At 41.3% G+C, this 26006-nt stretch overlaps 1 protein-coding gene across 6 annotated transcripts in view; it reads right to left on the bottom strand.

Annotated features, from left to right (window-relative positions):
• SATB2 (SATB homeobox 2) overlaps positions 1-26006 on the bottom strand; it is a 139238-nt gene that overhangs the window by 47254 nt on the left and 65978 nt on the right. For all 6 annotated transcript variants that reach the window (XM_030019009.2, XM_030019007.2, XM_030019006.2 and 3 more), the window contains 3 exons: positions 25772-25895; positions 20839-20941; positions 7524-7996 (listed from right to left, as the gene is read on the bottom strand). In XM_030019009.2, coding sequence (XP_029874869.1) covers positions 7524-7996; positions 20839-20941; positions 25772-25895 — 700 coding nt within the window. The remainder of the gene's footprint in view (positions 1-7523; positions 7997-20838; positions 20942-25771; positions 25896-26006) is intronic.

Here is a 26006-nt window from a genome sequence, read left to right on the forward strand (position 1 = left end):
ATGACAATTTGATTTTTATTATTAAAAATGAAGTGTTTAAATCCTCAAAGAAAATGCCTTTATTACATTAGTTTAATAAAGCCTCTTTTTTATTATAGTATCTCTTTTTATGAGGGAAGACATGTGCATGTGGAGCTGAATGTGGATGCATGGGGAAAAGGAGGCAGAGAAAGACCGACCACCTGCAGCCACAAAGTGCCACCATTTATATGACACGCATGTCAAACCTTTATACTGAAATATGCCGGAAAATGAGCAAGACGCACAGCTCGTGCACACTCTGTATATCCGTGCATTTGCTTCTAGGGCTCAGGACTCCTATGCATCAGCTGAGCAGGCAGCAGCCGCCTCCTACAAGCACACATTCTAAAAGCCTGACTCACATGCTACTTAAGATCTTTTCATTCAGCCTATTGAATACAATTAAGTTAATTGAAACTGAAATTTTGGGCAGTGCAAAACCCACTGTTGGAACAAATATCCCATGTACCAAAAATCTGCAATTTATTAAATTAAGCACTTCCCTTACAGACTGCCTTCTTTCCTGCGAGTACAACAGAACGCTGCTTGTGCCACATTACACACAAGAATAAAACAAGCAGGCAGCATGAAAGGGTTTCATGCAATAAGAGAGAGTTTTCTATCGGGAAAAAAAAACCAACAAAAAAATCCCCCCCAAACCAAAACCAGAACCCTTGCTAATTGAAAGTCTGTGCACAATGGGGCAGACACCATAGCGATGAATGCAGCATGACTGTCTCACTAGATACCAGTCAGACAATTAAAGCTGCTTGTCTTCCTCTTACTTAAGTTAAAGGGAAAATTATTTGCAAAAGGAATCCTGTCCAGGATTTGGCTCACAAGCAAGTAGAGGTGGAAGAATTAGTTACTTCAACAAACCATATTTCTAATCTTACAGCCTCTTAGAGGACCCTTTTCTGATTCCACTTCAGTTTGGGGGGATTTTGCCAAAGAAAGCAGAATTAGACATAAATGAGGAGTCACCACCCACCTCCCTCCTTGCCTGCCTACAAAGCCTTTCTTTGGAGCTTCCTTACCAACCGCACTCCTTCTCTCAGAGTCCCCAACCCCTCTACAACTGACCGGCGACACCTTTGCAGGCCACAGAAGCATTATTTCCCCTTTCCTCACTGCAGGACCCTGGACACAGTCGCACCAGAAGCTGGGGCACCATCCAGCATCGATCCTGCATTTCCCTGCGATTCAACCCACTCCTGCAGCCAAGGTGTGACCAAATCCCCCAAACAAGGTGGATCAGTTTAGTTTATTTCATCATAAATTTCACTACATCTGAGGCTGGCAGAGTTTCCTCCTCCCTGTGCTGTTACTTCCTTCAATCCAAAGAGGAGCAGTTAGGCACCAGCTAACTGGGCAGGAACCAAGCTGGGTAAGCGCTGCCTTCCTATCTGCAGGCTGGAAAGCCAATGCTTTCACCCAGAGCTACTCAGGGTGGGAGGGAGGGAGCACTGCTCTTTGGGAAGAGAGTTACAAGCAGCCTGAACATGCTCAGTGTTTTTATCCAGCTCTCTTTGTATCTGGCACCACAACTGTTTCATTCACAAAGCCTCAGGTTCACGGATATTTCCAGCTTCTGAGGCTGTTCAGTAAAACAAGCACTGGCCACTCGCCCAAACGTTTTACTAGTTTTGGCTATTATGTCAAAACATTGGCAAAAAAAAAGATGCTTTAAAAAAAGAGAAAGATATAAACAGAAACACTCATTCAGTCTATAGGCTTTGCAGTCCACTGGGCACTCCCGAGGAGGAGAGAAGCAGTTCACCGATTCAGTGATTTAGGCTGTCTGGACTCTTACAAACAGCCTGACCAACTGTCCTGACTGCAACTCCACGAGCCTGCAGCACAGAGGGATGCTGAGCAAGCGGGAAGAGGAAGGAGAGTATGTTCATTTTCATTATGCAAAGCAGGACTCAAATGACCTATTTGCTAGCTAGGACTTTGAAGAGCACAGATCACTTCAGCACCTCCAGATTTGCTAAAAAACTTCCCAGAGAAGGACATGGTAAATCTGAGAGAGCGTTTTCATGCATTTCCTTTAAAATAGTCCTCCTTCTTCTGTAACCATCACCACCTGCCCTCTTCTCAATACATTACAACCTGAGACAAGCAAGCTTTGGTTATTACAACCTTTTGGTTGCAACCCGAGTGCTGTATTAGGACACACTATAGTGCAAGCGGGAGATGGCACAAGGACTCTGCCCTGAGGACAGCCAAAATCCATGTGTGTATTCTCCTCCAGGAAGAAGTCCATAGCCTTGGCAACAGCTTTGGCCAGCAATCCTCTTGTCCTGCCTCCCATTTCACAGTAGCTCAGCTGGCCAGCCTGAAGGGTGCTCATGCTTTTAGAGGCTACTAGTCACCTAGAAGTTATCCTGATTTAACAATGATGCATGCTTCAGCCAGGTAGGCATTTTTGGAGAACTCCAGCCTGCACTGACAGCCCCTTTGATTTTACTGCACTGTTTGAGACCAATGAGGGACAGCTGCTCCCCCTGTGCATTACAACCTTCTCACCCTCTGCAGCCTGTATCTTGCAGGCACTTCCTTCACTCTGGCCTTTTCAAAGCTTTGACTGCTTTTAAAAACGTGCACAAGGCAGAAGGCAATTCCAAGTGCAAGGTGCATCTGCTCTGCCTCTGACAGTTGCACTCCTCCTGTGGATTTGCAGTATTAATCAGACTTTTCCTTGTTTTCTTCTCAAGATTGAATGGTTTTACAGAATCAAAAAGTGCCAAAGTCTTAACAGAAAGCAAAGCTTTCACTAATGACTGTTTTAATGGCAACTTCAGCTTACAGCCTGGCTGCATGTCAACATGCTTTATGAAAATGCCCTCCATTTTAAAATAAAGATATCAGGTATGACCATGTAACTCTCAAGTGCTTGATGGGCCTCATACAGCTCTCTGCCTTCCATTCAAACCCACTCACACTCTTACACGCAGTTTTTAAGACCCAGACAAGGATGCCTATTTTTCCATTAGCGAGCTATTAGTTCATAGCAGCAGTCTGAACAAAGGGAACAAACTATTTCAGTAAACAACACATTCAAATCAAGGAGCCTGCAAATTTCCAACTTAAGGGTCACAGGCCAGCAGAGCTGCAAAGGGGAGCCAAGGCCAAGGATCTTGGTCATGAAGAACTTGGGCACAAACTATGCAATTACAGAAGCAAGAAACTGAACCTCCTGCCCCAGCAATACTGCTAACCGCCTTAGTCATGGCAAGCTTTCTCCACTCCCTTGATCCACTCTTCCCTGTATGAGGCAGTGGGCCCCCTGGTTGCCTTGGAGAGAGGGAAATGGTGGCCAGCTAAGTGTAGGGCCAGGAATATAAACACCCCTTCTGTGTTGTGCCCTCTGCCTGCACCGTACCCGTCTCAACAGGGCTCTAGGAACAGGGCAGAACAGCCCCAGCTCCACTCCTTGGGCTACACCACCTTCTTGACAAGTTTGAATAGCAACTCACTGCAGTCCACAAGAGTGGACAATACCTGGAGTTAAAAACTGCAGTGCTGCCAGCTTCCACAAGAGAAAGGAATGCTACACGCAGCCTAAGAGGGTGTCTTTCCAACATACAACATTCTTATCATTGCTGAGCAGGTTGTAGGCAACACCAGCTTAGACAAACATAGTAGCGTGCACCACCATTTTAAATATTTTGAAGGTGATGTAGGAATTTCCTACTCATTGGAAACAGTGCCATTAAAACCACCTTCAATAACTCTTTTGTCTCCGTGGGTCTGATAACTCTCTTCCACCTGTCCTGTTTGCTGAATAAATAGGCATTTAGATTCCACAGGCTGGAATGAAAATGGTGACATTGACTCTCTAAAGACAAAATAAAAAGAAGGGGCAGAGGTTAGCCCAAGGCATTTACTAAAAATCAGTCACACACACTTTCAGAGTTCTTCATACCCAATTTCAAATAAATCTGAAAAAGATCACTTTGGAACTTTCTGCTTGAAAGAAACCCTCTTCATGGCTAACACAGCCTGGGCCAGCTCCTGGCCAAACACCCCACGCAGCCCTCCCGTGTGCACAGCAGGTATGAAGCTGCCTGATGTTCAGTCCCCATCTCAGAGCGGGACCTCAGTAGGAGCACTGTGCCCCAGGAAATGCACAGGATTTGTCACAGAGCCTGAACTGGTTTGTTTTCATGTGTGCAGACAACATCACCACAGGCATAAGCAAATACTGTTGTCTTAAGCTATATATTTCCAACTTTAAGAGGAAGATTTGGATGTTTCACAAACCATAGAATTGCACCTCTCCTTCTTCTGACCCTCCTCACGCCCCCCTTCCCACACACACATGCATACATACATGTGTCAGCCATTTGTTCCGATGGATTTAGCCTAGTTTGGATCAAAGCCTCCTCTACTTCGTTTAACAGATTTGCTCAGATGGAAGGTCTCAGGGGAGAAATAATGTTAGTAAGAGGGGGTTTTTCAGCATTGAGTATGTAGGTCATCGGACTTTAAAATAAATTAGAGAATAGTTTATCTATTAAACAAGCCTCACAGTACATATTTCATGAAGCTATACTTAATTATAGGCTAATGTGCACCACAGAGCTACCACGAAGAAAGATTAAGCAATGGCCCATAATGTAGTGATTAATACAATTATTAGCTGGCTGGCTCACAGCATCTATTATTTGGTACCATCATGAGAAACAACAGACCTCCAGTTTCTAAGGCTGGCACTTCCTGTGAAATGCAACAAACCCAAACATTTCTGGAGAGAAACGCACACCTCTCTGCACCTCCCGAGGAGAGGATCCTCAGGGGCAGCAGGGGGAACACAAGGACGTGAGAGTAGTCTTGAACTTCCACTTCAAGTGCCTTTTACAGAGTTTGCTTCTCCACCACGGGTATGTGGGAACATCCCACATCTTTTACTGTGCAGCGCAAAGCTGACTGTCTGAGCACCTCTTCTTAATAACAGTCTCTGATGCGAGGGGAGCTTGATTTGAGTTGGAATTAAAAGCTGATGACAGGGAAGCATAAATATGTACCTACATTCTTTTGCTACAGTGATGGCTCCTAGGGACATGATGCACTATATGTAAGATGCATTGGTCTTCTATATCAAGGCCCTGTAGACTAATGAAACAGAGCTGTGAGATGAGCAAATCTTTACGGACATTTAAGACTTGCCTGTTCTGGAATCAGTGTCATGGACTGTACAGTACGTCATATTACTTATGATGGAGAGCTAAGAAGTAGGTAATGTCTTTCCTTTTATATAAAATTTTGTGTCTGGTATCTTGTAATGAAGCAACTAAAATCAGGGAAGTTTTGGTTTTTTTTTTTTAAAGAAAAGCTAGAGAAGTTAGTGTACCCTAAGATAAATGTCAGGAGGAGGACAGGAGGACTGACAAAGCCAGTGATACTAGCACCCTGAATTACAGACACTGTTTTATATACTGAACTCAAATTTAAACTGGTCGGAGGACAGAGCCTCACATCCCATTTCCAGGTGCAGCCCTGCCCAGTAAAGGTGCTTGGCACCTTCTCAAATGACATTACCTCGGCAGGTTCACTCAGTGCCGCTCAGGTCTGTGCTCCCAATGAGTGAGCCCAGTCTGAATGGTTACACACCTGGTGTCCTAAGTCATACAGGGCATTTGAAAATGCTGTCAGGTGTGACTGGCCCACAGTCACACTGCCCAGAGCCACTGAAGTTGGGAAGAAACCATATTTCACCCAAAGACCTGCTTAGTGTCCTAAACCCACTAGATCTACGCCAGAACACTGCAGGAGGTGTAAAAAGACCAAAAAAACCCCACCCTCAAAACCCCAAACCATACTGCAGCTGATTTAGTCCACATTTCAGATGATCTATCGACAGTGTGGCGCAATCTCTACCGTAGCTGCTATTAAACACTATAGGCAGATGCAATGCTGTGCCACTGCTAGGCAGAGGCCAGAGTGGTCTCTCTCACATGCTTGTCTTTTACCTGCTGTCCTGGAAAGTCCATATACAGTGTTTGGTCAGTAATATGCAAGGCTTGGGGTTTCTTATACACACAGAATCAAAACCTTGCCTCCTTTTAAATACAATAGCAGAACTGTCGATTTAACACACGAGTTGTATGACAGCTTTCTCACTGGGGAATGAGCTTTTGGTTTAAAGGCAGACTTGGGCATTACCAACCCAGCTCTCCCAATCTGGCTAAAGCAGGGCTTTATGTTCAGTGACAGTGGCAAAACCCTCACCGGCAACGTTACTGCTGACCTCTCGCTCAAGTTCAGAATATGTCATTCTGTCAATACCATCTACCTTGATTATACCAGGCTTTATATACAACGGGTTATGATCCCAGAGGGATGAAAAGCTTTTCCAAATTAAAAGCAGCATTTTAAAGAGGAAATACTCATACATTCCTATGTAGTTTTCATTTGATATCCTCAAGGCTAACCCCAGAACTCAAAGTCACGTTGATTGGAAGTGAATGTTTTTTCTGAGTGCAGCCATCTTACGAATTTAATGGAAGAAGGGAAGTAATAAAAATGTGCTCCATACTTTAATTAGTTCCCTCATAACATGGCATTTCCAAAATGGCAGTGCCAAAGAAAATCATTAATGCAGGAGAACAGACAAAGGCACTGTACGGGGCAAGGGACAGACCTCCAGGAGACACACACCACCACCACCCCCCCGTTTTTCTCTTGCTGGTAAACCTTACCTCAAAGACCAACTCCAATTGCACAAAATAAATTTGTACCAATATTAAATATTAAGCCACTTTCCATTTCTTTAGCCTTGCTGCAGAGTATCACAATTGAGAGATGATACTTTGTATGCTGTGAATGGCAGCAGGATAAATGTAAATGGCGTGTGTTTCTGAACACACATTCACCCGGGGTACTCCAGGTGCTAGGCTTAAGCTGACTCTATCACACGATCATTTCAACATCTGCATTTCACTAGGCAAGTGAGAAATCCTGTGTCAGATGTAGGAAAGCAAACACAATCTGCTGCAAATGGCAGACATCTTTCCCAGCAGTCAGTCTTTAGGCCTATGCACACTTGTCTTATACATTTCTTGTGGCAGTAGCCTCTGGCACTAGTTGTGGCATCAGTTGTACCACAGGAAGGAATTGAGGAAGTGACAGAAGCCCAAAGACACCCCTGACTCTCACAGTCTCTGTTACCTCTTCCTGGCCATCAGGCAGGGGCAGATGTGGAAGGGTATAACCACAGGGAGGAACTCGGGGAAGAACTCACACGAGCAGAATTACTGCTAGAGAACAAAGCTCAGGTAACAGTACAGGGGTGACCAAATGCAAACGAACAGCTGTTCCAGGAAGAAACAGCCTTGCTCAATCCCGACAAAGAGACTGGGGGAAAAAACAGAGGGTGGTTTGACTTGTTTCTACAGCACACCTCCTGCCTTGATCTGCAGCAAAACCATACAGCCCCACAAGAGCCACAACTTTCACCTCTCAGCACTTCTTGGTTATAGAATAGAAATTGATACCTGCGTGCGGTTGAATGCTACTCTTGCAAAGACAGCTTGAGACACACTGGCTCTCTTCAGCTCATCTCTGACTTGCTGGTAAATATCTGGAGAGACTTCCACCGATGAATTTGATGGCTCTGGTTTGACAGCTCTAGGGATGGGTGGATGATTCAAGAACTGCTGGTTGATAGCTTGTGGGTGCTGATGAGCTAATAGCCGGCTGACAGCAATCTGTTGGTTTATCAGATGGGCCATTGCTATCTGCTGCCTCACCAGTTGTGGACTGAGCTGAGGAGACAGGAGCCCAGGGTTTATCATTGTCTGCATCGTTGGCACTTGGTTTCGGATTGGAGTACTGTGGTGAATTTGGCCATGAGGAGACTGTTCGTTAGTTTTTCCCAAGGTTGCCAGCTGGTTGATATTTGGTAAGTGCATGGGACGTTGACCAAGAACACAATAGTCTGAAAGGTTTTCTCTTTCCACTCTTTCCACTGTTAAAAAAGAAAAATTAGTTTGCTGTCATTTCAGTTTGCACTTACAAGAGGACTGTTAGGGTAAGGGTTACTGCAGGTGACTGTACACAACAGCACCTGCTTTAGTTTGCAAAGCTACACTTGCATAGAAGTTTCACAGAAACATAAGTAAAAGCAGCACAAAGTAAAAGCAGCACAATAATCAACATTCTTTTGGACTTCTCAGGCATCATCTGCTGCTCAGGAAGCCTCCTTATCAAACCGGTAGCAGGTATCCTCTCCAGCCTCACTTCCTAAAGAAATGAGCTCGGACATTGCCGTTTACACCGTCACTAACTTTTGAATCTGTCACAGCAAATTGAGTAACTTTTAAAAGCCGTCAAAGTTTTAGAATCACTGGCATCTAGGTGAGGAAAGAAACCCAAATTAGTATTCACTCACACAAACCCAATGGAAATTAGACCGTTCCCTGTGCAGCTCATGGAACAGCTTCTCATTACAAACTCAGCAGCTATTATCTTTTCCAACATAAACTCTACCTTGCATTGTGCGTGGGTAAAGTTATCTGGTAACATCAATTCACCTAGGTGCACTACAGGAGAATCACATCGCTTGTCTGAAAGCACGCTGCAAAACCATGTAATTCACACAGGAGAAAATTTTAAAGCAATGGTTCCTATATCGAAAGCCTCATCGCTATGAGTCTGTCCAGGAAGCTTAGAGCATCTCTGCATGAATATCCACGTTAAAGAAAGTGGCTTCACTCTCTTCAAAAAAACTTTGTTTAGCACAACAAAGACCTGTGATCCCTAAGTGACACCATGCTACAAAAAATGAAACACTACCCACAAAATGCATATACTGTAATTTTATATACTGATATTGTCCCTTTTAAATACTTTATGTCAGCAATATTGCAATATCTTTTCATGTAGCTGCAAAACTAAATGCACATACTACAAAACTAAATTTCCTCTAAAAGTAGTATTGGAAATAGGAAATGAAGTTTAAAAAGTACATAAATATAACTATTACTTAGATAATTTTAAGTAATCAGAAGTCATTTTACAGTCTGTTGCAGATTCCATGAGCCTCACTACATGCAATTGGATAGGCATTTATATATTGATCTGATATAAAAGTGTTCAGGGATGCATATCCTACAACTAGAAAACTACTACCTCATCCCTGTATTGCTCTCAGCATATAACAAGATAGGATTTATTTCATAAATGCCATAATACTATTATAACTTGTGTAATGATTAACAACTGTACAAGGCTTTGAACTGTTTTTTAAAACTTAATCTATATAAAGCTTTGAAGCATTACACAGTTAATACTCGGGATGACAGTTTACTGATGACTCTCTGTTTCCTTCTAAATAGAAAGACAGCTCTTTTCACCTTCCAGAGTTAAGCTCAGACAGAGAGAGTTGAATTCTCACTGAGGAGGGAGTCATGCCCTGAACACACACGAACACACATAGACACACACAGTTACTATCTTTAGAGCTACCATTCTGGAACATCACAAGTTCTGAATTTTACAACTAGGTGAATCAGTACCCAGGATTTTCTTGTAAGAAATTTTAACTCACTCTTCCCATTCTTTTAAAGGAAAAACCCACAACATCTTTAGCCTTCTATAAAATAATTGCTTTAAAAAACCTTTTAAAATAAAAATTAAGCATTTCTAAGACAATTATTAATTCAATTTTTCCACAAAAGCCAATGTTCCAACCCAACTGATTTTCTAAGTAAGTGCTTATTTGTGCAATATATTTCAGCTATGAAATGCAATGCAATACGTGCAATACACAAACACTAATGTCAGCAAATGACCATTTTGCTACCTTACTCACAGGCTGCCAGAGACACAATGCAGTATTTCAGTTTGCTGAAAATATTAAAAATCCCTATTCAAATGCTGCTCCTCATGATGTCAGGCCTCCCTGAAAATCAGGCACAGAAAGCTCTATACTGCTAGTGTCTGGCTTTAGGAACTGTCCTGGTTTTGGCTGGGAGAGACATGAAATCAATGTGCAGTACGAAAACCGAGTAGTGTTAATACCAGGGACGGACCCGGCGTCAATATAGAGATGTCATGTGTGGGCAGTGGAGTGGAGAAGAGGGGCTGCTTTGTCACAGCCCCAGACCAGGTTCTACGACACGGGCACTTCAAAGCCCACGTGGCCGTACTAACTATTGCCTCCTCAGCCTCTCTGCAGTAAGCCTGCACCTGAGTAATGCCATTAAATACACACAGTTGCCAGCAAAACCAAATGTTAATTATTCCAAAGGTGCAGTAGCTACTTGGCAATCAGGAATTAATCTGATGTAAACAGAATAAAGATGTTGCTCAGTGTACATGAACTACTTGGAGCATCCTGCTACAAGAAAATACAGTAAGAGCTACTTCCGGTCTTCATTTACACCCCTAGAAATCTGGAGTCCTTCCACTAGGAGTTTCAGAAGAGCTGAAATAAGATCTGAACTATTTTGTAGTTTAAGAAACACACAGGGAATAAGTCACTGAAACCAACAAATCACTACTTGTTAGAACACAAAAACAGTAACCAAGTGTTTTTGAAAACTTGGTGAGAAATAAATATAAATAACATTCACTTTCTGGGCTGAACCACATTTGCCAAGTTTCCACCCACTCCTGACTTTAGTGCCAAGTTATAAACCCCTATAAAAATAAAGTTTAAGATGAAAAGGCTGCCAGGCTGTTAATCTCTGCAGAGCTACTTGGAATTACAATTACACAGAGCCATCACCTGACTTGCTTCCATAGGTGTATTTTTCCCTTATTATCAGTTTCCTTTTTCGATCACATTAGACTATACAGCCATGCATATACTCCCAATAAACAAACCAGATTCTAGTCACTTCAACCACTTCAATAATAAAAGGTTACCATTAACAGTTACGCTGGATGGAAAAAATGTGCATTACTCAACTCCTCAAGACTCTTTCCTTCTCTAACACATTGCCCATATCAGATTCCCTGTTGTTCTTTGCTAACTATGGATTGGTAGGGCTCTGTGGGGCTGGACAGGAGCAAGCCTGAGACAACCCCAAGATAGAGACTGGCACTGCCCTGGGAGACAGGCCAGCTTGCAGGCAATGCTCTAAGAAAAAAGGGATACAGAGTCACAAAGCTGCTGTGACATCAATGTTCTGCCTCAGATCTTCCTGAGACAGGGTTTTTCCATTTGCATCCTCCATTTTCCATGTTCCTACCCCACTACAGTCTTTCCCTTATTCTTCCCTTGTTTGCTACTGCTCCACTCAAACTGCAGATACGTTTACAGCTCTTGTAGTCCTGCATGAACTGGCTGGTACTTGAATAATTGGAATACAAAGCAGTGCAGACAGAGCAGCCGGACCTTAAACTGGGAAGGAAGTAGCTCCATGGACATGTGCTGTCTCTGTTCAAGTACCGCTGATAAACTTCCTCTGTTAGCGATGCCTGTGCTAGTTAAACAAAAGCTGGTCCAGGAGGCTGTTACCCACCTCCATCTGTGGTGTGACCACAGCAAAAGACATGGCAGTGTTTCCCTTTTCTCCCTGCATCGCACTGCCTCGTATATGATTCTGCAGCTCTTTGCTCACAGAGCTCTTCTAAACCAAGTACAATGGCACTGTCATATTTCGAGCCACCCACCCTTCTGAAGCCATACACTAGGTAGGCAGATACAAGGTGTCTGGACAACAGGTACTGTGCTAAGCTCAGCAAGCAGCTCTCAGAGCACTCCAGGATAGCATCTGCCCTTTATTTTTCTATACCCCACTACAACATGTCACTACCTCTACAAGACAGTCAGAAACCAACATAATCCCCAGAATGAGAGCAGCAAATTGTCATATTTCAATGTTCCTTTCTCTTCTTGTAATGATTACCACGTGTGTCAATGTATTTCAACTCCATACTGAGTTAGAAACTTCCTGGATACAGCACAAAAGGAATCCAGTGCACCCTTCCCCTGTGTGATGCTCTTAACCTCTACCCAAATCTTCCTTGCACAGTCAAATAGCTGACACAGTCCACAGCACAATAGCTTGGGGTGGTCCGCATGCAACTTTCCATCTGAAATAAAACTAGCTCAAAAGATTTAAAATAAGATTTATTTCTCCACCTTCCCTTCCCCTCACCCTTTATTTTCACTGAGTTGTTAATAGGAACATTCTGACAAACAGCCTGTGGGGCATTTAGGGCTTATGAGCAGCACTGAATTGACTGACAGGACTGGAAACCAAATTCCTAGGCACAATAACGGATGCAGCAGGGAGAGCAAGAGCGTAACACGTCTCCCAGCACTACACTGCAGTGGGGACACAGAGGACCCTCCACCACCCATGACCCAGTGAGTCCTGAACTTTTTAGTCCCACAGGCATACGAGCACTTTGCCCCAGAGTAGGAAGAGGCTGGTAAAGAAATGTTCTGTAATAAGTTACTAGCCCGCAGAATTGCCATGCTTCAATTGTGACAGGATGTCACCACCCAGGGCTGTTCTCCAGCGCTTCAGAGTTTGCTTCTTTGTCTTATTTATTATTTAAAACCTGGTGATCATAAAAGCCATTACCAGCAGTGGTCATGGCCAAGCAGGGAAAGCTCTGTGAACTCTGGTATGCCCTGCACTAAGCTTGAGATAGAATGGTTCCCACAATTTCTCTTGGCTTAGCACCACCCTACTCACTGGAGCAAGACCTGAACTTTGGAGCCGTGCTTGGGGGACAAAGCGCTCTCCAGCACAGTATCACCCTCCGCCTCGGAGAGACAGAGCTGCTGCACTACACTGAGAGGGTGCCCTCTTGCTTATGCTACATAATTAAGAACTACCACTTTGTAAATAACAGAACCACTCCAGAGCACAGGAGGTGCTTTTAAAGTGGTAATTCTGTATCTTTTCATGTATAATTAGGATAATTACTTATTTCTTTTAATCACAGCCCACTTAACCACTTCAGTGCGAAGGGCTGGTCTGAGGAGTCTCATTTTCGTTCAACATCTAATCTTTGTATTTACCCAAAGTCGTTCACTGACTTCAGTCACTCTCTGATCTCTGCCTAGGCCATTTGTTCCTGCAGTCGGAACTGGAGAAAAAGCAGGTTGACTGGAGAGGCAGACTTGATAAGAAGTTGTAACTTTTAAAACCCTTCCCTTCCTCTACTCCTGCAGGATAGCAAATAACTTCAAAATAGCTATAGAGCACATACAGAAATTGTTTGGCCGCTGGCTGTGGGTAGCAAAGGCCTTTATCCAAGCCTAATGGAAAACAGACAGGAAAGGCCATTGTCTGTTCTTCATTGTGTTGCAAATTGTTCAGTTCCCACCAAAGTACAAATCACTATTTTTTTATTTAGAAGAATCATCATTAAAAGCAGGCCTTTGATCAGCATCAGTTTCAGGTGAACTGAGCAGAGTGTACTAACACTGCTGACTCTCTCCGTGCAGCCGACCTTCTCCTTCCCTTGTCCTAAAGACTAGATCCAAATCATCCCTTGGGACACAGAGATGCTAACATGTCTTCCGTCAGTTCTGCTTAAACATAGGAAATCATATTCTTCCCATGGGCCATGCCTGGATTGCATTGCTTCCAAAGATGCTTGTCAGAAGAGAAGAATTTAACCCATGATCTTATTTTTAGACTATTTGGGGGTTACTCTCCAGGTTCAAGAGGGCATATAAGTATGAACTCAGTTCTTCATAATTATGTTAACATTGTTTGTAGACAGGACATGCCAGATCCATCTGGCAGAGAAAAGCATTATGTTGAAGGTGCTTTAGTGACCACCTGGTCTAATACACAAATATTGATCAGGTGAAATGGAAAAGCAGAAGCAGGGCAAACGTTACTCAGACCTGTCTGACAGAAACACAGAGAGTACTGATTTAGATGGACTGATGTTTTCATCTGATGTAAAAATACCTCCCTTCCTGTCAAACTCCTGTGACAGAAGTCTGTCCTGCTATGTAAGTACTAACCTTTCGTGGGCACCTCAAGAGGGAGGTGCAAACCTCCTAGAATACCCAGTCAATTGTGCAGTCCCTCCAGGAGATACGTATGCATCTCTTCCTGACTCATAACATCACAGATGGTGAAAGGAATGAGACAGAACACAAACATCATTAAGGCAGACATATAAACTCCTCAGATACTTCGAGTGAACAGAATTCAGTTCTGCTCTCAGAGTTATGTATTCTATGAAATCCATGGGATCACAGACAGCCACATTGCAGCTTTCACACCAGGAAAGCTTATGCCTGTACCTAAGCTCCAGGTTTTCCTCCCATTCCAATCTAATCTCCAGTAATGCCTACTTTCTAAAAATTCCTTTCCTTTTGAGCTAACATGTCGCTGTTTGGCAGCACACAAAAATATTTTTTTTTTAAATAGGAAAAAAATTTATTTTGAGATTCTGCAGATTTAAAGAAAAAAGGGTTTACTTTTTAGAAAATGAAGACTACCGTTCTTTATGAAGAATTCAAAAATGGCTGGACAGAAGTCCCAGCCCCAGAACACAACTGGTCCTCACTGAGAAAAGCACTGTACTTGGAACAGGAGACATTTTAAAACCATAAAGGTGAGTGACATTATTTGAGCAGGTTTGGTCAGCATCTCTTAATTTAAAAAGGTATAATGTCCTTGCATAGCAGGGACAAGACACGGGACAAGTGGCTAGGCAGTTTCTCTACAGAAAGGTTTCTGACCTTTATTGTACTGACGTAAGTTCCCGAAGCAGCAATGGCTGCAGCTCCAGCCACATGCACGCGCAAGAGATGGCATTCAGCTAACTGCACATACCCTTCTGCCACAACACATGTACTATTAAGAGTGGAAGCCACTGCTCCAGAACAGCCAGAAGATGTGAAAGACATTCTACAAAGTTGAAATTCATATATGCATTTACTTAAATAAAAGTTAAGCTTAAGTGAAAAAAAACCGAACCAAAGGGTCTGTTTTAATTCTCTTTACAGAGAGGAATAGCCAAGAGGGCCACAACTCATAAAGCTCCTGGAAGGCACTGCAGTGGGTAAATTGTTTCTTAACAATACACACGCACAAATCCCCCAAACTGGCACTTAACATCAGGGACAACGCTGAGATACAAAATGCTAACATGGGTGTGGAAAACAGCAGTCAAGGGGTCTATAACTCTTGCTGGATCTTGACAACTTTAAACTTGTATTTAAAGAGAGATGCCACTTTTTCCTCACGACCAATGCAAACTGATGAACTACTCTCCTCATAAAACAGCAGAGCAGGCCACAGACTAAGAGGATGTCTCTGAGTCAGAGATGATCTGCAGGTCATGTATGTCATCTAGATGCTGAAAAGCTTGCCGGCAAATGATGTTATTTTCTTTCCTTTCCTTTTTCCTTAAGAAAGTGAGGAAAGTCCTATTTTTAGTGAAATAAATACACAGTCAGGAGTGTAAAGTAAGCAAAGGAAAAATTACAGTAATGTCAAGAGCCACAGAGCTGACCTGAATGACCCTAACTGGTTTAGTGCCAGAGCTGCGACTAATATCCAAACAAGCCATGAAATGATCTCTTCTTAAAAAACTTAACATTTCTACCTCAATCTGCTAGTTAAAAAGGCAAAAGGTCAAGATCTATATATACATATATATATATATACATACATATATAAAACCCCCTGTATTTACAGAGAGAGAGAGAGATACACATGCATGTATCAATAAATAAGGTATTTTAAAAGTCAAAATCACTGCTTAGGAAAGATCTGGTGTGCCTTTTCATAAGGCTTCCACAACATCTGCTTCAGAGGAAAAATTAAAAACTATTCCTCAAAGCACAAAACAACAATTTTCCCCAGACTCGCACTGGCATTATCGCGGTGTCACAACCCTAGGTTCCTTCAGCCTGGAAATAAGAAAGCTGGGAGCCCTTCTGAATCCTGTTTCTAACCTCTCTCAACCTACAACAGCCTCTAGAACACACGATAAGAAAAACAGATTGCTCTGTCTATCCGTTATGGGAAGTAAGCAAACATACTTTCAAAAACAAGCACACAAACAACAATCAGTAATATTGGAAAAATCGAAGAGCAGCCAAAGCAGATTCTCAATTTAAGGAAGATACGAAAGCTTTTTCTTACATGCCTGATCTGTTGAAATAGAAATAACTGAGCCCTCCCCCTTTAAACTGAAAAGCCTCACCATTCCACAAAAACTGAGACAGCCACAGTCTCAAAACTCACATCCACAGAAAGCTATATTTTGACAGCCACTGATGGCAGGAGCAAAGGAAATGTTTCACAGACAAAGAAAATACGTCTTTTTATTTTTAAGTTCACAATGTATTTATTTCTCCCCTCTGCCTTCCTAACTTCCTCCCACCAGAGCTAAGTTGTGTCATCAGGCAAAAAGAAAAAATTCACACCAGTTAAGAGTTTCAGTTGTGAAAGAATTTTGATACAGTGATAGTCCTCCTGATAAAAATAGAAAGCATGACACTTGGAAGTGAAATATCTATTGAGAAATAGAGCTAAAAAACATTCTAAATGCTACGAACCCAAAACACCAGGCAATGAGTAGGTAACTGGTACAAGTTTTAACCCTTGACAGTGACCTGAGTTGCACAGCGAAGTTCTGAAATACTTCTCTCCATATATGTATAGTTTATAAATATGGACCTATATATATGTAGTTACTTATATGTATATATATGTGTATATAGTTACTTTAAAAGTCTTATTTTTATTTGTGTATTTATTTGTTAATCTAATTAAGAACCAATGCAAGCCTTTTAAGCAATTATTCAAATCCTGAATTTCAACGTTGAATACCTTCTCCCAGCTTCAGCAAGTTCAGCATCTAGAGAAACCAGACGAGCGATTCTCAGATTGAGAGGAGCATCGCCATGGGACTGGGCAGGAGAAAGACAGTTTGAGAACCACTGGACTGAGCCATTGCTGTATAGTTGTCATCAAGTAATATGTAACCTTTATTAAAAAGGGGGAACTCTGATTCTTCATTCAAGTAGGTTTGAACACACTTAAACCCTGTCGTGTATGCACAACTGTGTACTAAAAAGCCTTGCATCCCTCAAAAAGAAAAAAAATCAAAAAGTAAGTAAGAAGAGTTTAAAAAAGGCTTCACATAGTAATATTAAATTCATTCATGGTGCACATTCTGAACAAAATTACAATACAAGCCAGATACCTTAATTACCACCCCAAATAATTACAGACGTCCACGAGAGGAAGAAAAAGTTCACGGAAGAACTGTAAGCTTTTTGTTTCCCAACTATCGCACATTTTCCATTAGAACTGTGTTAATATAAGCTCTCCTTCAAATATATATACACGTATCCCAAGGAGACTGGAACGAGTGGACATCCTGTTATAAACTCACTCGTGTTCTCACACATATCCCGAGTGGTAGGCTCAGAGCCAGGAGGAGACAAAAAGCCTCCGTCCTCACAACAGCCAATTCCCAAATCTGTCTGTATACTAACTCTCGTGCCGCTGAGTAAACTGTGAATGTCTTAAAACCTTAAGGGGCTGGGGCAGGGTGGGAGAAAAAATTCAAGCAGAATTTTATTCTAGCATCGTCTTGACACAAGACAAAATTACCATGCTGAGCTGGACTAACTGAAAACTTTTTTTAAATTACAAGCATAAATAGTTTAGCCATTTTTTCAGTGAGTTCAACAGAATGCACACTGAGAATGTTTACTTGAGATTTGATACAATCCCATTTGTGTACAGCTTTTACATCTGTTGCTAATGATATCAAGTTATTGATTGTTCACTTTCTTATATTTATTTAAACATTAACTATATACTCGGCAACCTGATGCTCTTCTTTTTTTTATTTCCAGAGAACTTTTTATTTTTGCCTGGCTTCAGTTGTAATTACTTTGATCTTGCAGAGTGTATAATTATTTTACTGTTTATCTATTTCTATGAGAAAGGAAAAAAGTTTGACCTAAGAGATCTATATGTGGCAATTTGTAACAGAATCACATAGCTTATGTTTAGGAAATCATGGTTTTGATTAAGAAGCAACCATTTAGTTCCCACTGTTTTATTAAAACAGACATTAGCAGATAATAGGAAACACATTTAACACTGTAGGCTGCATTTTGTTTGCAACGTCAATAAAGTTATTTTGAAGCCCCTTCCTATTTTGCGTTTACCACAGCTCATGTGAATTGTTTTTTGCTTTTACTTTCTAACAACCAGCTCTAGAGTTACACACAGATATGGGTGCTGGTCCCAAAGATTCTAAATTGTAGTTGTACCTAATGTATCCAGATTACAACCCGAAAAATGAATTGCTGCATCATCCATCCACCTTCATGGAAAATCTAAGTCCTTTTTATTAATTATTATTAAAGGAGTATGTGATGACTGAAGCATGTAACTCAAGTCACTGATTTCGCATACTAACTGAGCTGTCCTGTAGGAGTATCTAGCTACAGAAAAGAAACAAAACGTCATGAAAACAGAGATGACGAGAAATTGAAACCACCTAAAGAACTGCAGAAGTCTTCCTGTTTCCAGGGGGTTTAGGTTACTGCCCTGAAGTTGCATGGCTGTTTATTCTCCATGCACCACTGTACCTGCCATAGACTCTTTGTTTTCTCTCCCACTCATATGGTTGATGAATCAACACTACTTGAACTGCTTTATAGCAGCTTGTGTTTACTTCACACATACCTTAACCTTCCTTTTTCTCCTCCTACTAACACACACATACACTTCCAAACAGCAACGACTGGCTGTGTCTCTGAATACCACAGATACAGAGTTATCTGGCAAACCCTTCAGGTTTGGATCCTTGACCTCTTGATTGAGGTCTCATTCTGCTTTTACTGCACTTAACAATTTAACTGTGCACTTACTAAGTAAAAAAAGTAAGAGCTGAAAGAATTCAATGCTTTAAGAACAGAAGAAAGTGGAAGATAGCAGTGTGCTAGAAACACTCAGAACCTGTAGTGGCATCTCTACAGTTAAGAACACTACAGTTGAGGGCTTCCAGTGCCTCTGCAACTGGCACCCTTGCCCAGTTTGGAAAAAAGAAGGGAAAAAAAAAAAAAAGCCCATCTCTGTTCTCCTAGAACAGCAAGTAAAAGCGAACGGTGATGACCTTGAAGCTGTTTGATTCCTTTGATTGTTTTTTAACCAACAGGATATGTTAGAGCACTTCGAATAAAATTCTTTTATTAAGAGATACCATTCAGAGAAAAGAAACACTTCTGAGTCACACAATGGCAATTTAGAGAGAGAAGAAACTATCCAGTTTATTTGGGAGGGTAAGCATGTACTAAAATGTCCCATCAACTTTTTACTTCAAGCCTAAGTCATTATAGTAGGTGAAAAGCAGCACCTCCATTTCCTCATCTGCATTGTTACCCCACTTCTGCCTGAACAATCTTCCTTCTACACACAAATTATTTTACCATAAAATGTTCTTCTTTTTTTTTTTCCCAGTGAAAATCTAATCACTGCATAGCCCAGGCCTGAGCATCTTACAGGTAGGCTCCGTGCAAGCCAGACATGCAGAGGAAAACCAGACGCCTCAGAACTTGTTCTGATATTTTATGCAATTTTGTTCCATGTGTTCCTAACTCAAGCAGCAGACTCTTCATGGTATTATTATGCAGATTTCTAGCCTGTCCTATGGAAACTAAACAAGCAACCTTTCATAGTTCATGTATGCCAGTCTTTTAAGAGAAAAAGACAGCAGACTCTTTTTGAAAGATGCTAATCTTCATGCAACTAAAAATACAATGGCTTCTCAAGAAGGACAGGACATTACCCTATTTCTGCATAATGCTTGTGAATCCTGTTATGATTTTCCTGGCCACTGAAAGGATCACAAACAGAAACAACAAAAATAGCCTACGTCTTCTTTCAGACAATGAGTCTTCCCCTCAGTAGTGTAACAGAGAGAAGAACTATGGGAAAACTCTATCACAGGGTAAAGCTATCTCCAAGGCTGATGAACATTTGGGGAGAGAGGAGCCAGTTGGTATTGTGGAAAAGCTTTTGACTATCCCCAAACTCCTGCTCAAAGCACATGTGCATTTTAAAACAAAAAACCTACCAAACAAATGGTCCAGTACACACGCAAGTTCCTTCCCAAAGGAAAGGATGAATAAAAGAACAAACTACACATGACGGATGCTTGTCACATCACTTCCTGTACTATTAGAAGGTGATCAGACATTTCACTGCTGAGAGTGGGATGAACTTACATAGAATAATTTTACTGCCTCAGGCATTCACTGCTAACCAGCTAACACAATTTCATTGTAGAAAAAACACAAACGATGGGCTATTTTCATCTTAACTTCAGTGGGTGCAGCACCTTGTTATTTAGCCACGTCTCCCAACAATCAGGTATTAAATCCTCTACTGGTATCCAGATTCCACCTGCTAAAACATGGCAGGAATGCCAGTACACTTTGCGGTATTGAAAACAGAGAGCAAGGGCACATGTAACTTAGAAGGACAGGCTTTTAGCTTTCATGAATAAAATGCAACTAAGGTAATTTACATAGCAATTTAACTTTTAAATCCTGAGATATTAGAACATTTTTGTTTCCAAAACATTTTAGCTTAACTCAAAACAGAGTTCATCTTTCAGCACCGCTAAATGGGATATTTTAAGCATGTTTTAAGTGGCCTGTGTTTTCATGCCAGCCTTGTTTGTAAAGTATCAGATTTAATTTCAAATGTGCTGTAACTGTGCCCTCTTTGTAGACAAATTCACTAATATTATTGTACCTTATTATCACTTTTACTTAAAGCAAATAATCTCAAACTGTCAGCAGAAGTTCAAGAACTTGGAAAGTCACAAAAAAAATCAATTTACCTTTAATCTTCTTGTACTTTTTGTACCATCTCCCAAACTCCTGGCACTTGGTTGCTGACACATTGGCATAGTATGTGCTATTTACAATGGATGAAATCATACTCTGGAAGTAACAGAAAGAAAGACAAAAAGTGTTTTAAAATATCTTGCACAATTAGAAATCTTTTCCAGGGAAAGTGAATGACATGCGAGTGCACAATGATCATCCATTTGTGACTTTAAAACCAAAAGAAGTGTCTGATGAGTACAAAAATTTGGTTTTAGTCTCCATTCTATATTCCCAGACATAGTTAAAATTACAAAATTATAATTATTATTTTGCATAATAAAGCAAAAAAGATGTAGTACGAACCTAGGCTGAGACCTGCAGCTCACACTGGGGGGGCAGTTCTACTTTACTTTGTACTTGTGATATTACAGTATCTAAACTTTAGTTGCATAACAACAGGCGGTGCCATGCTGGGGAACACATGCTCACTGCACCAGGGTGAGAACAAGCATGATTTAGGAACCAGATCCTAAAGGTAAGATTAGATGCTCCAGCATGCATAATCCAAATAATGCTTTTCAGATGTGTCTGTTCTGCTTCCAAATGCAGCAAGACCACACAGCCAAGAATCAGAGAACATCCGTGCTACTTGCTGCAGAACAACAGTTAGGCAAATAAGTTAAATTAATATAATTTATAGAAACGTGTGATTAGCCCTTGTGTGAAAAATCACCCAAAAGAGAAATTAACAGTGCCATTCAGAGCGAAGGGAACTACGCATACTACAATACAGAGCAGCCAAAAAAACCACAAAAAAGCTCAACAAAACTGAAATATCGCTCGCTTAACCACCACCCGTCTCTACTCTTTGCGAATTCCCTCTAAGCAACTCTTAGTACAAGCCAACTGAAGCTGAGAGGTGCAGAGTTGTTTTGCAGTACCTGATACCCATAAAAATGACAGTTTATATCTTAGGATGCTTCTGCCCATAGGGTGGGAACGAGCCTGGTTACTGGTAGCTCTTCCTTTCTATTTTTTTCCCCTCCCCCTTCATTCTATAGAGGAGGCATCTTTTTAACAACCACATTTTGCTTTCCTTTTCCCCCCTCTGAACTCTTCCAGGGTCAAATCATTTCCAGCACATGTACATTTCCAGCAAGGAAATGCAATCTAACACCACTAACACATGGGAGCCAATGTGCACCTTCTCCAGAAACCGCATTTCCCTTATGCCCTCCTTCCTCACTTATGTCAAAGCTCAGAAAAAGCCCTGGCGCATTGTATGACCTTTCTGCACAGAAGATGAGAGAGCGAGGACAATCTCACAGCTCGAACAAGCTATTTACCGTAGGTTCAAGCTCTGGCCCACCGGCTCCTGCAGGCTCTTGTGCAAAATGGGATCTTGGCCATCTCTGGAAAGCTACAAGGCTTACACATTGGCTTACCAGATTTTAACAATGCTTTAAAAACAGAAACATCCCCTCCCTCTTCCAGATTTATCCAGCCTTCTAACCAATTCACTGCAATATCACAGGACTCCAGCTGTTCCTGAACTCTTGAGGTTTGGGGACTTAAAAAATGTGAGCAAAACTGAGAGACTTAAGATAACTGGGTGGTGCAGATTAGTTTTAGTCTTCAACAGGTAATTTCACCTTCAGTAAAGAGGCTCTTCTGCCTTTTCACTGTAACTTTTCCACTCGAAGGCTGCTACGGTGCACTGCAGCGGAGTTTGAAGGCTATGAAGTAAGAGCCTTTATAAGTAGCAGCTTCAATTTCTAAAACTAAGATTCAATTTTCTAATTAAAATCAATATTTTGAGACATAAACCTAGCATTGTGGCAGTCAGCAGCAATTCCCTCCCCATAAATCCTCCCTTGCTCTAAGTCATTTTAACAAGCAGTCGTATTCTGAAAGCCTGACACAGATATAGCCTCTGCTAAGGATTTTGAACAAAGTTGAGCTGAGATAACGTGGGTTTTTTTAGTGTCACTTCAGTTAAATTTCCAGTCACTAAGGAAGGGTGGGGAAACTGTTCAGCTCTGTCTACATAACAATGTGGTTTTTCCCTTTTTTTCCCCCTCCACCAAATCCTCCAGCTCTGCAACAAATCGACATTACTGAAATTGTAGGGCTATTAAATATCACAGAATATATTAACCCATTAACCTTTATTTGCGAAAGCAAAGCCTAAATTAAATAGTAAAAACAACTAGTAAATCAACCATTGGTGAAAAATCACAGGACAGATTCTCTTCAACTGTTTGACAGTAGAGCAGGGGAAAGAACAGTAACAACTTTCAAACTACATATCCTCACTATTAAATGTCCTAGGGGTATTTCTGCTAGGAATCTTGATAAGTCTGCAGAGAGGAAACATCCATTCAGAAGAGAGTGGCAAAAAAAGCCACTGACTAATTGCAAATTTCTAAATAATGCATGTTATTCCTGGGACAATCCTTAAGGAAGGAATAGATTATATGAAGTAGCAGATACATTTGGTATGTGTGTGGCCGTGACAGCCATGTGGAATGAAAACTATTTTGACCAGGAGCTAAGAAATATCCACACAAAGAAAATCTGGTGCAGTAAGGTCAAGGAGAAAAATATGGCACATGCTCACATCCCAAGAAATCTTGCTCCAGCAGAGACAAAATGCACGGTCAGTGCTGATGAGTTACACAATATACAGGAAAGACAGAGGTCTCTATGCAAAGATGGAAATGCTGAAATAATTGGATTTCTTTCTGCCACACAGACTCCCCCCACCTACCCTCCTTCCCCCCAGCTTGGTTAACTGGGATTTATTTGTTTGAACAGGAGCCGTATGCTAAGGGTAGCTAAGCTGCAGCCACATAATACACCTAGCAGAAAAAAACAGAACAATTTTAAATCAAAGTGAATGATTACATTTCCCATTAGCAGCAATCAGAATCCCCATCTGGGCTGCATGGAGAGCTCGGGCACCGAGAACCAGAGACGGAGCACCGTCACTGGTGGGAGTGAGAGCTCCCTGCGCTGCCCCTCTCCACTTCTGTACTTGAGGCACTGTGAACACATTAATAAACAGAAGCATTTACTCTGCAGTTTGACTCCTAAGAGACCACTCTGCAATTTGCTGCTGTCAATAATATATTAACCACAAGGGGGTTGTAATGACATTTCACATTTGGCACGGTATTTTTTTAAAACTGATTTGGGAGAAGGAATTGTATTAGAGGCATATTCAGATGATGGTAATAGACAGCTCCTATACAACCTTCCATTGTATCTTCTGCATTTTGTGAGCCAAAACAAAAGAGACTGAAACTTTTTATGGCAATAATAATAATACTACTACTACAAGCTGCATTCTTGCAGTCCCAGTTCAAGCGTTAGTCACTACTCAAGGTCACTTACACCTGTGCTTAAAAGTAAGCAATCTCAGTTTTCTAGAGAAGGATCTCCTTTTAGCTTTGTCCACTGAATAAACACTGGGGTAAGAATTTTTGCTGCTACAGTTCTGCCATAAGTAATTTTGTAAATATATTTCAGGCTGAGGCTATAGAAGGAGTAAACCAACTGCAGCATTTCCACCTGGTAGGCTTTGAAACTGAAGTGGGAGGAAAAAGACCCAGACAACAAATGAATTCTGCATATGAAATGATGCATAGTTTAGTGATACTGGATATAGAAGAAGACTGGGCAGAGACAACCATATGCTGCAATCATCATTAGCTGACCAGATTCCACAGATAATTCTATTTAAAGAAATTACACTTAAACTGTGTGAAAAGAAAAATACTTTCGTATTCAACGCACTTACACTCTGTGCATACCTAAAGTCACTGCTACTCCTTTAGTAAACAAGGCAAGTTACATGGCTTTTCCTTATGCAGCCTTTCCTTCCTGTTAGTTCTGCACACCCCACACGGCTAAGGAAGATGAGGAACATGATTCCTACCAATTGCAAAGACCTAAATTCTGCTCTGTATCTCACCTCTGCACTTTCCCTGGAGTTGTAATCATAATGCAGTGAGGCAAATTTGTGCTGGTTATACATAGAAAGAATTCTCTTAGTTCACAGAGGCTTTGGATCATGAATTGCAGGATGAGCGTACAGTGCAATGTAAGACACGCAACCACAGGAGAAAAAATGTTGGATATGGGCTAGCAAAGCATCAGATTTTTAGGAAGCAGGCATTACTGATGTTTTGACTTTTTTAAGACACAATCGACAGATTAACCTATGATTCTAATAAAGTTTTTAGAAAGCAACGTATTTTTCAGTCCTAGCAAAGTTACTTGGTCTGGGTGCTGAAGTGTTTTTCTGGTTTTTTTCTGAGAGGCAAGGAGGACTCAGTCATGAAAATTTTATGAATCTCTCATTATACCTGAAGTACAAATAAAGCTCATGATATCTGTAGGAACTTGTGTCTTAGACATGACACCAATACCGTTTAAAAAGCAGTCATGGAGAATGAGACTGAGTTTTTGTTCTTTTTTTAACATAATTACATATACATTTTTTGTTGCTGTTTCCTAGAAATTGGGGCACAACTATTAAAACAGCATACTTTTTATCATAGTTGGAGGCTGAGGAGAGCTACCTATGCATTAGTGGGGGAGGCAGGTCTCTGCTAGTGGGAAGAAGCCACTCAAGTCTTGCATTTGAGGATCACTAGTCCTATTGCAAAAGGTTCACATAAAGATCTAAATAAAGAATTTACACCTCTCTCAACAGCAGGATAAAAACCAACCAATTCATTCTTAATTTCCACCTGGCAACACACTGAGAAAACATGGTATAAAGATACTCTTTTTTATATTAATTAGAATTTCTCCTTTCTAAAGAAAACAAATTGATTCAGTATTTATGGAATTGTTTAGTCTAAGCCCTTTATTGAACAAGTATGAGCTTTAGATCTTCTAAATCTGGCTTTCCCTAAGCCTGCTAAAAACACTGACCTGTGAGAGAGGGCATTCTTTGGCTAATGTGCTCTGATTCATCTCTTTGAGCAGTTCCTTTAAGGCATTGCGAACTGTGGCATGGTTCCACTGCTCTGCTGGCAAGTCTTCCAACTTTGAACAACTGTTAAAACAGAAAGCAAAAAGTAGATAGAAACATCACCTTTGCAGATGCTTACTCTTTGCGTACAAGTGCTATAGACCTTTAAGCAGCGAGCACAACCTTGGAGTTTCC

This window comes from Aquila chrysaetos, chromosome 6 (genome assembly GCF_900496995.4).
Source record: "Aquila chrysaetos chrysaetos chromosome 6, bAquChr1.4, whole genome shotgun sequence".
NCBI lineage: Eukaryota > Metazoa > Chordata > Aves > Accipitriformes > Accipitridae > Aquila > Aquila chrysaetos.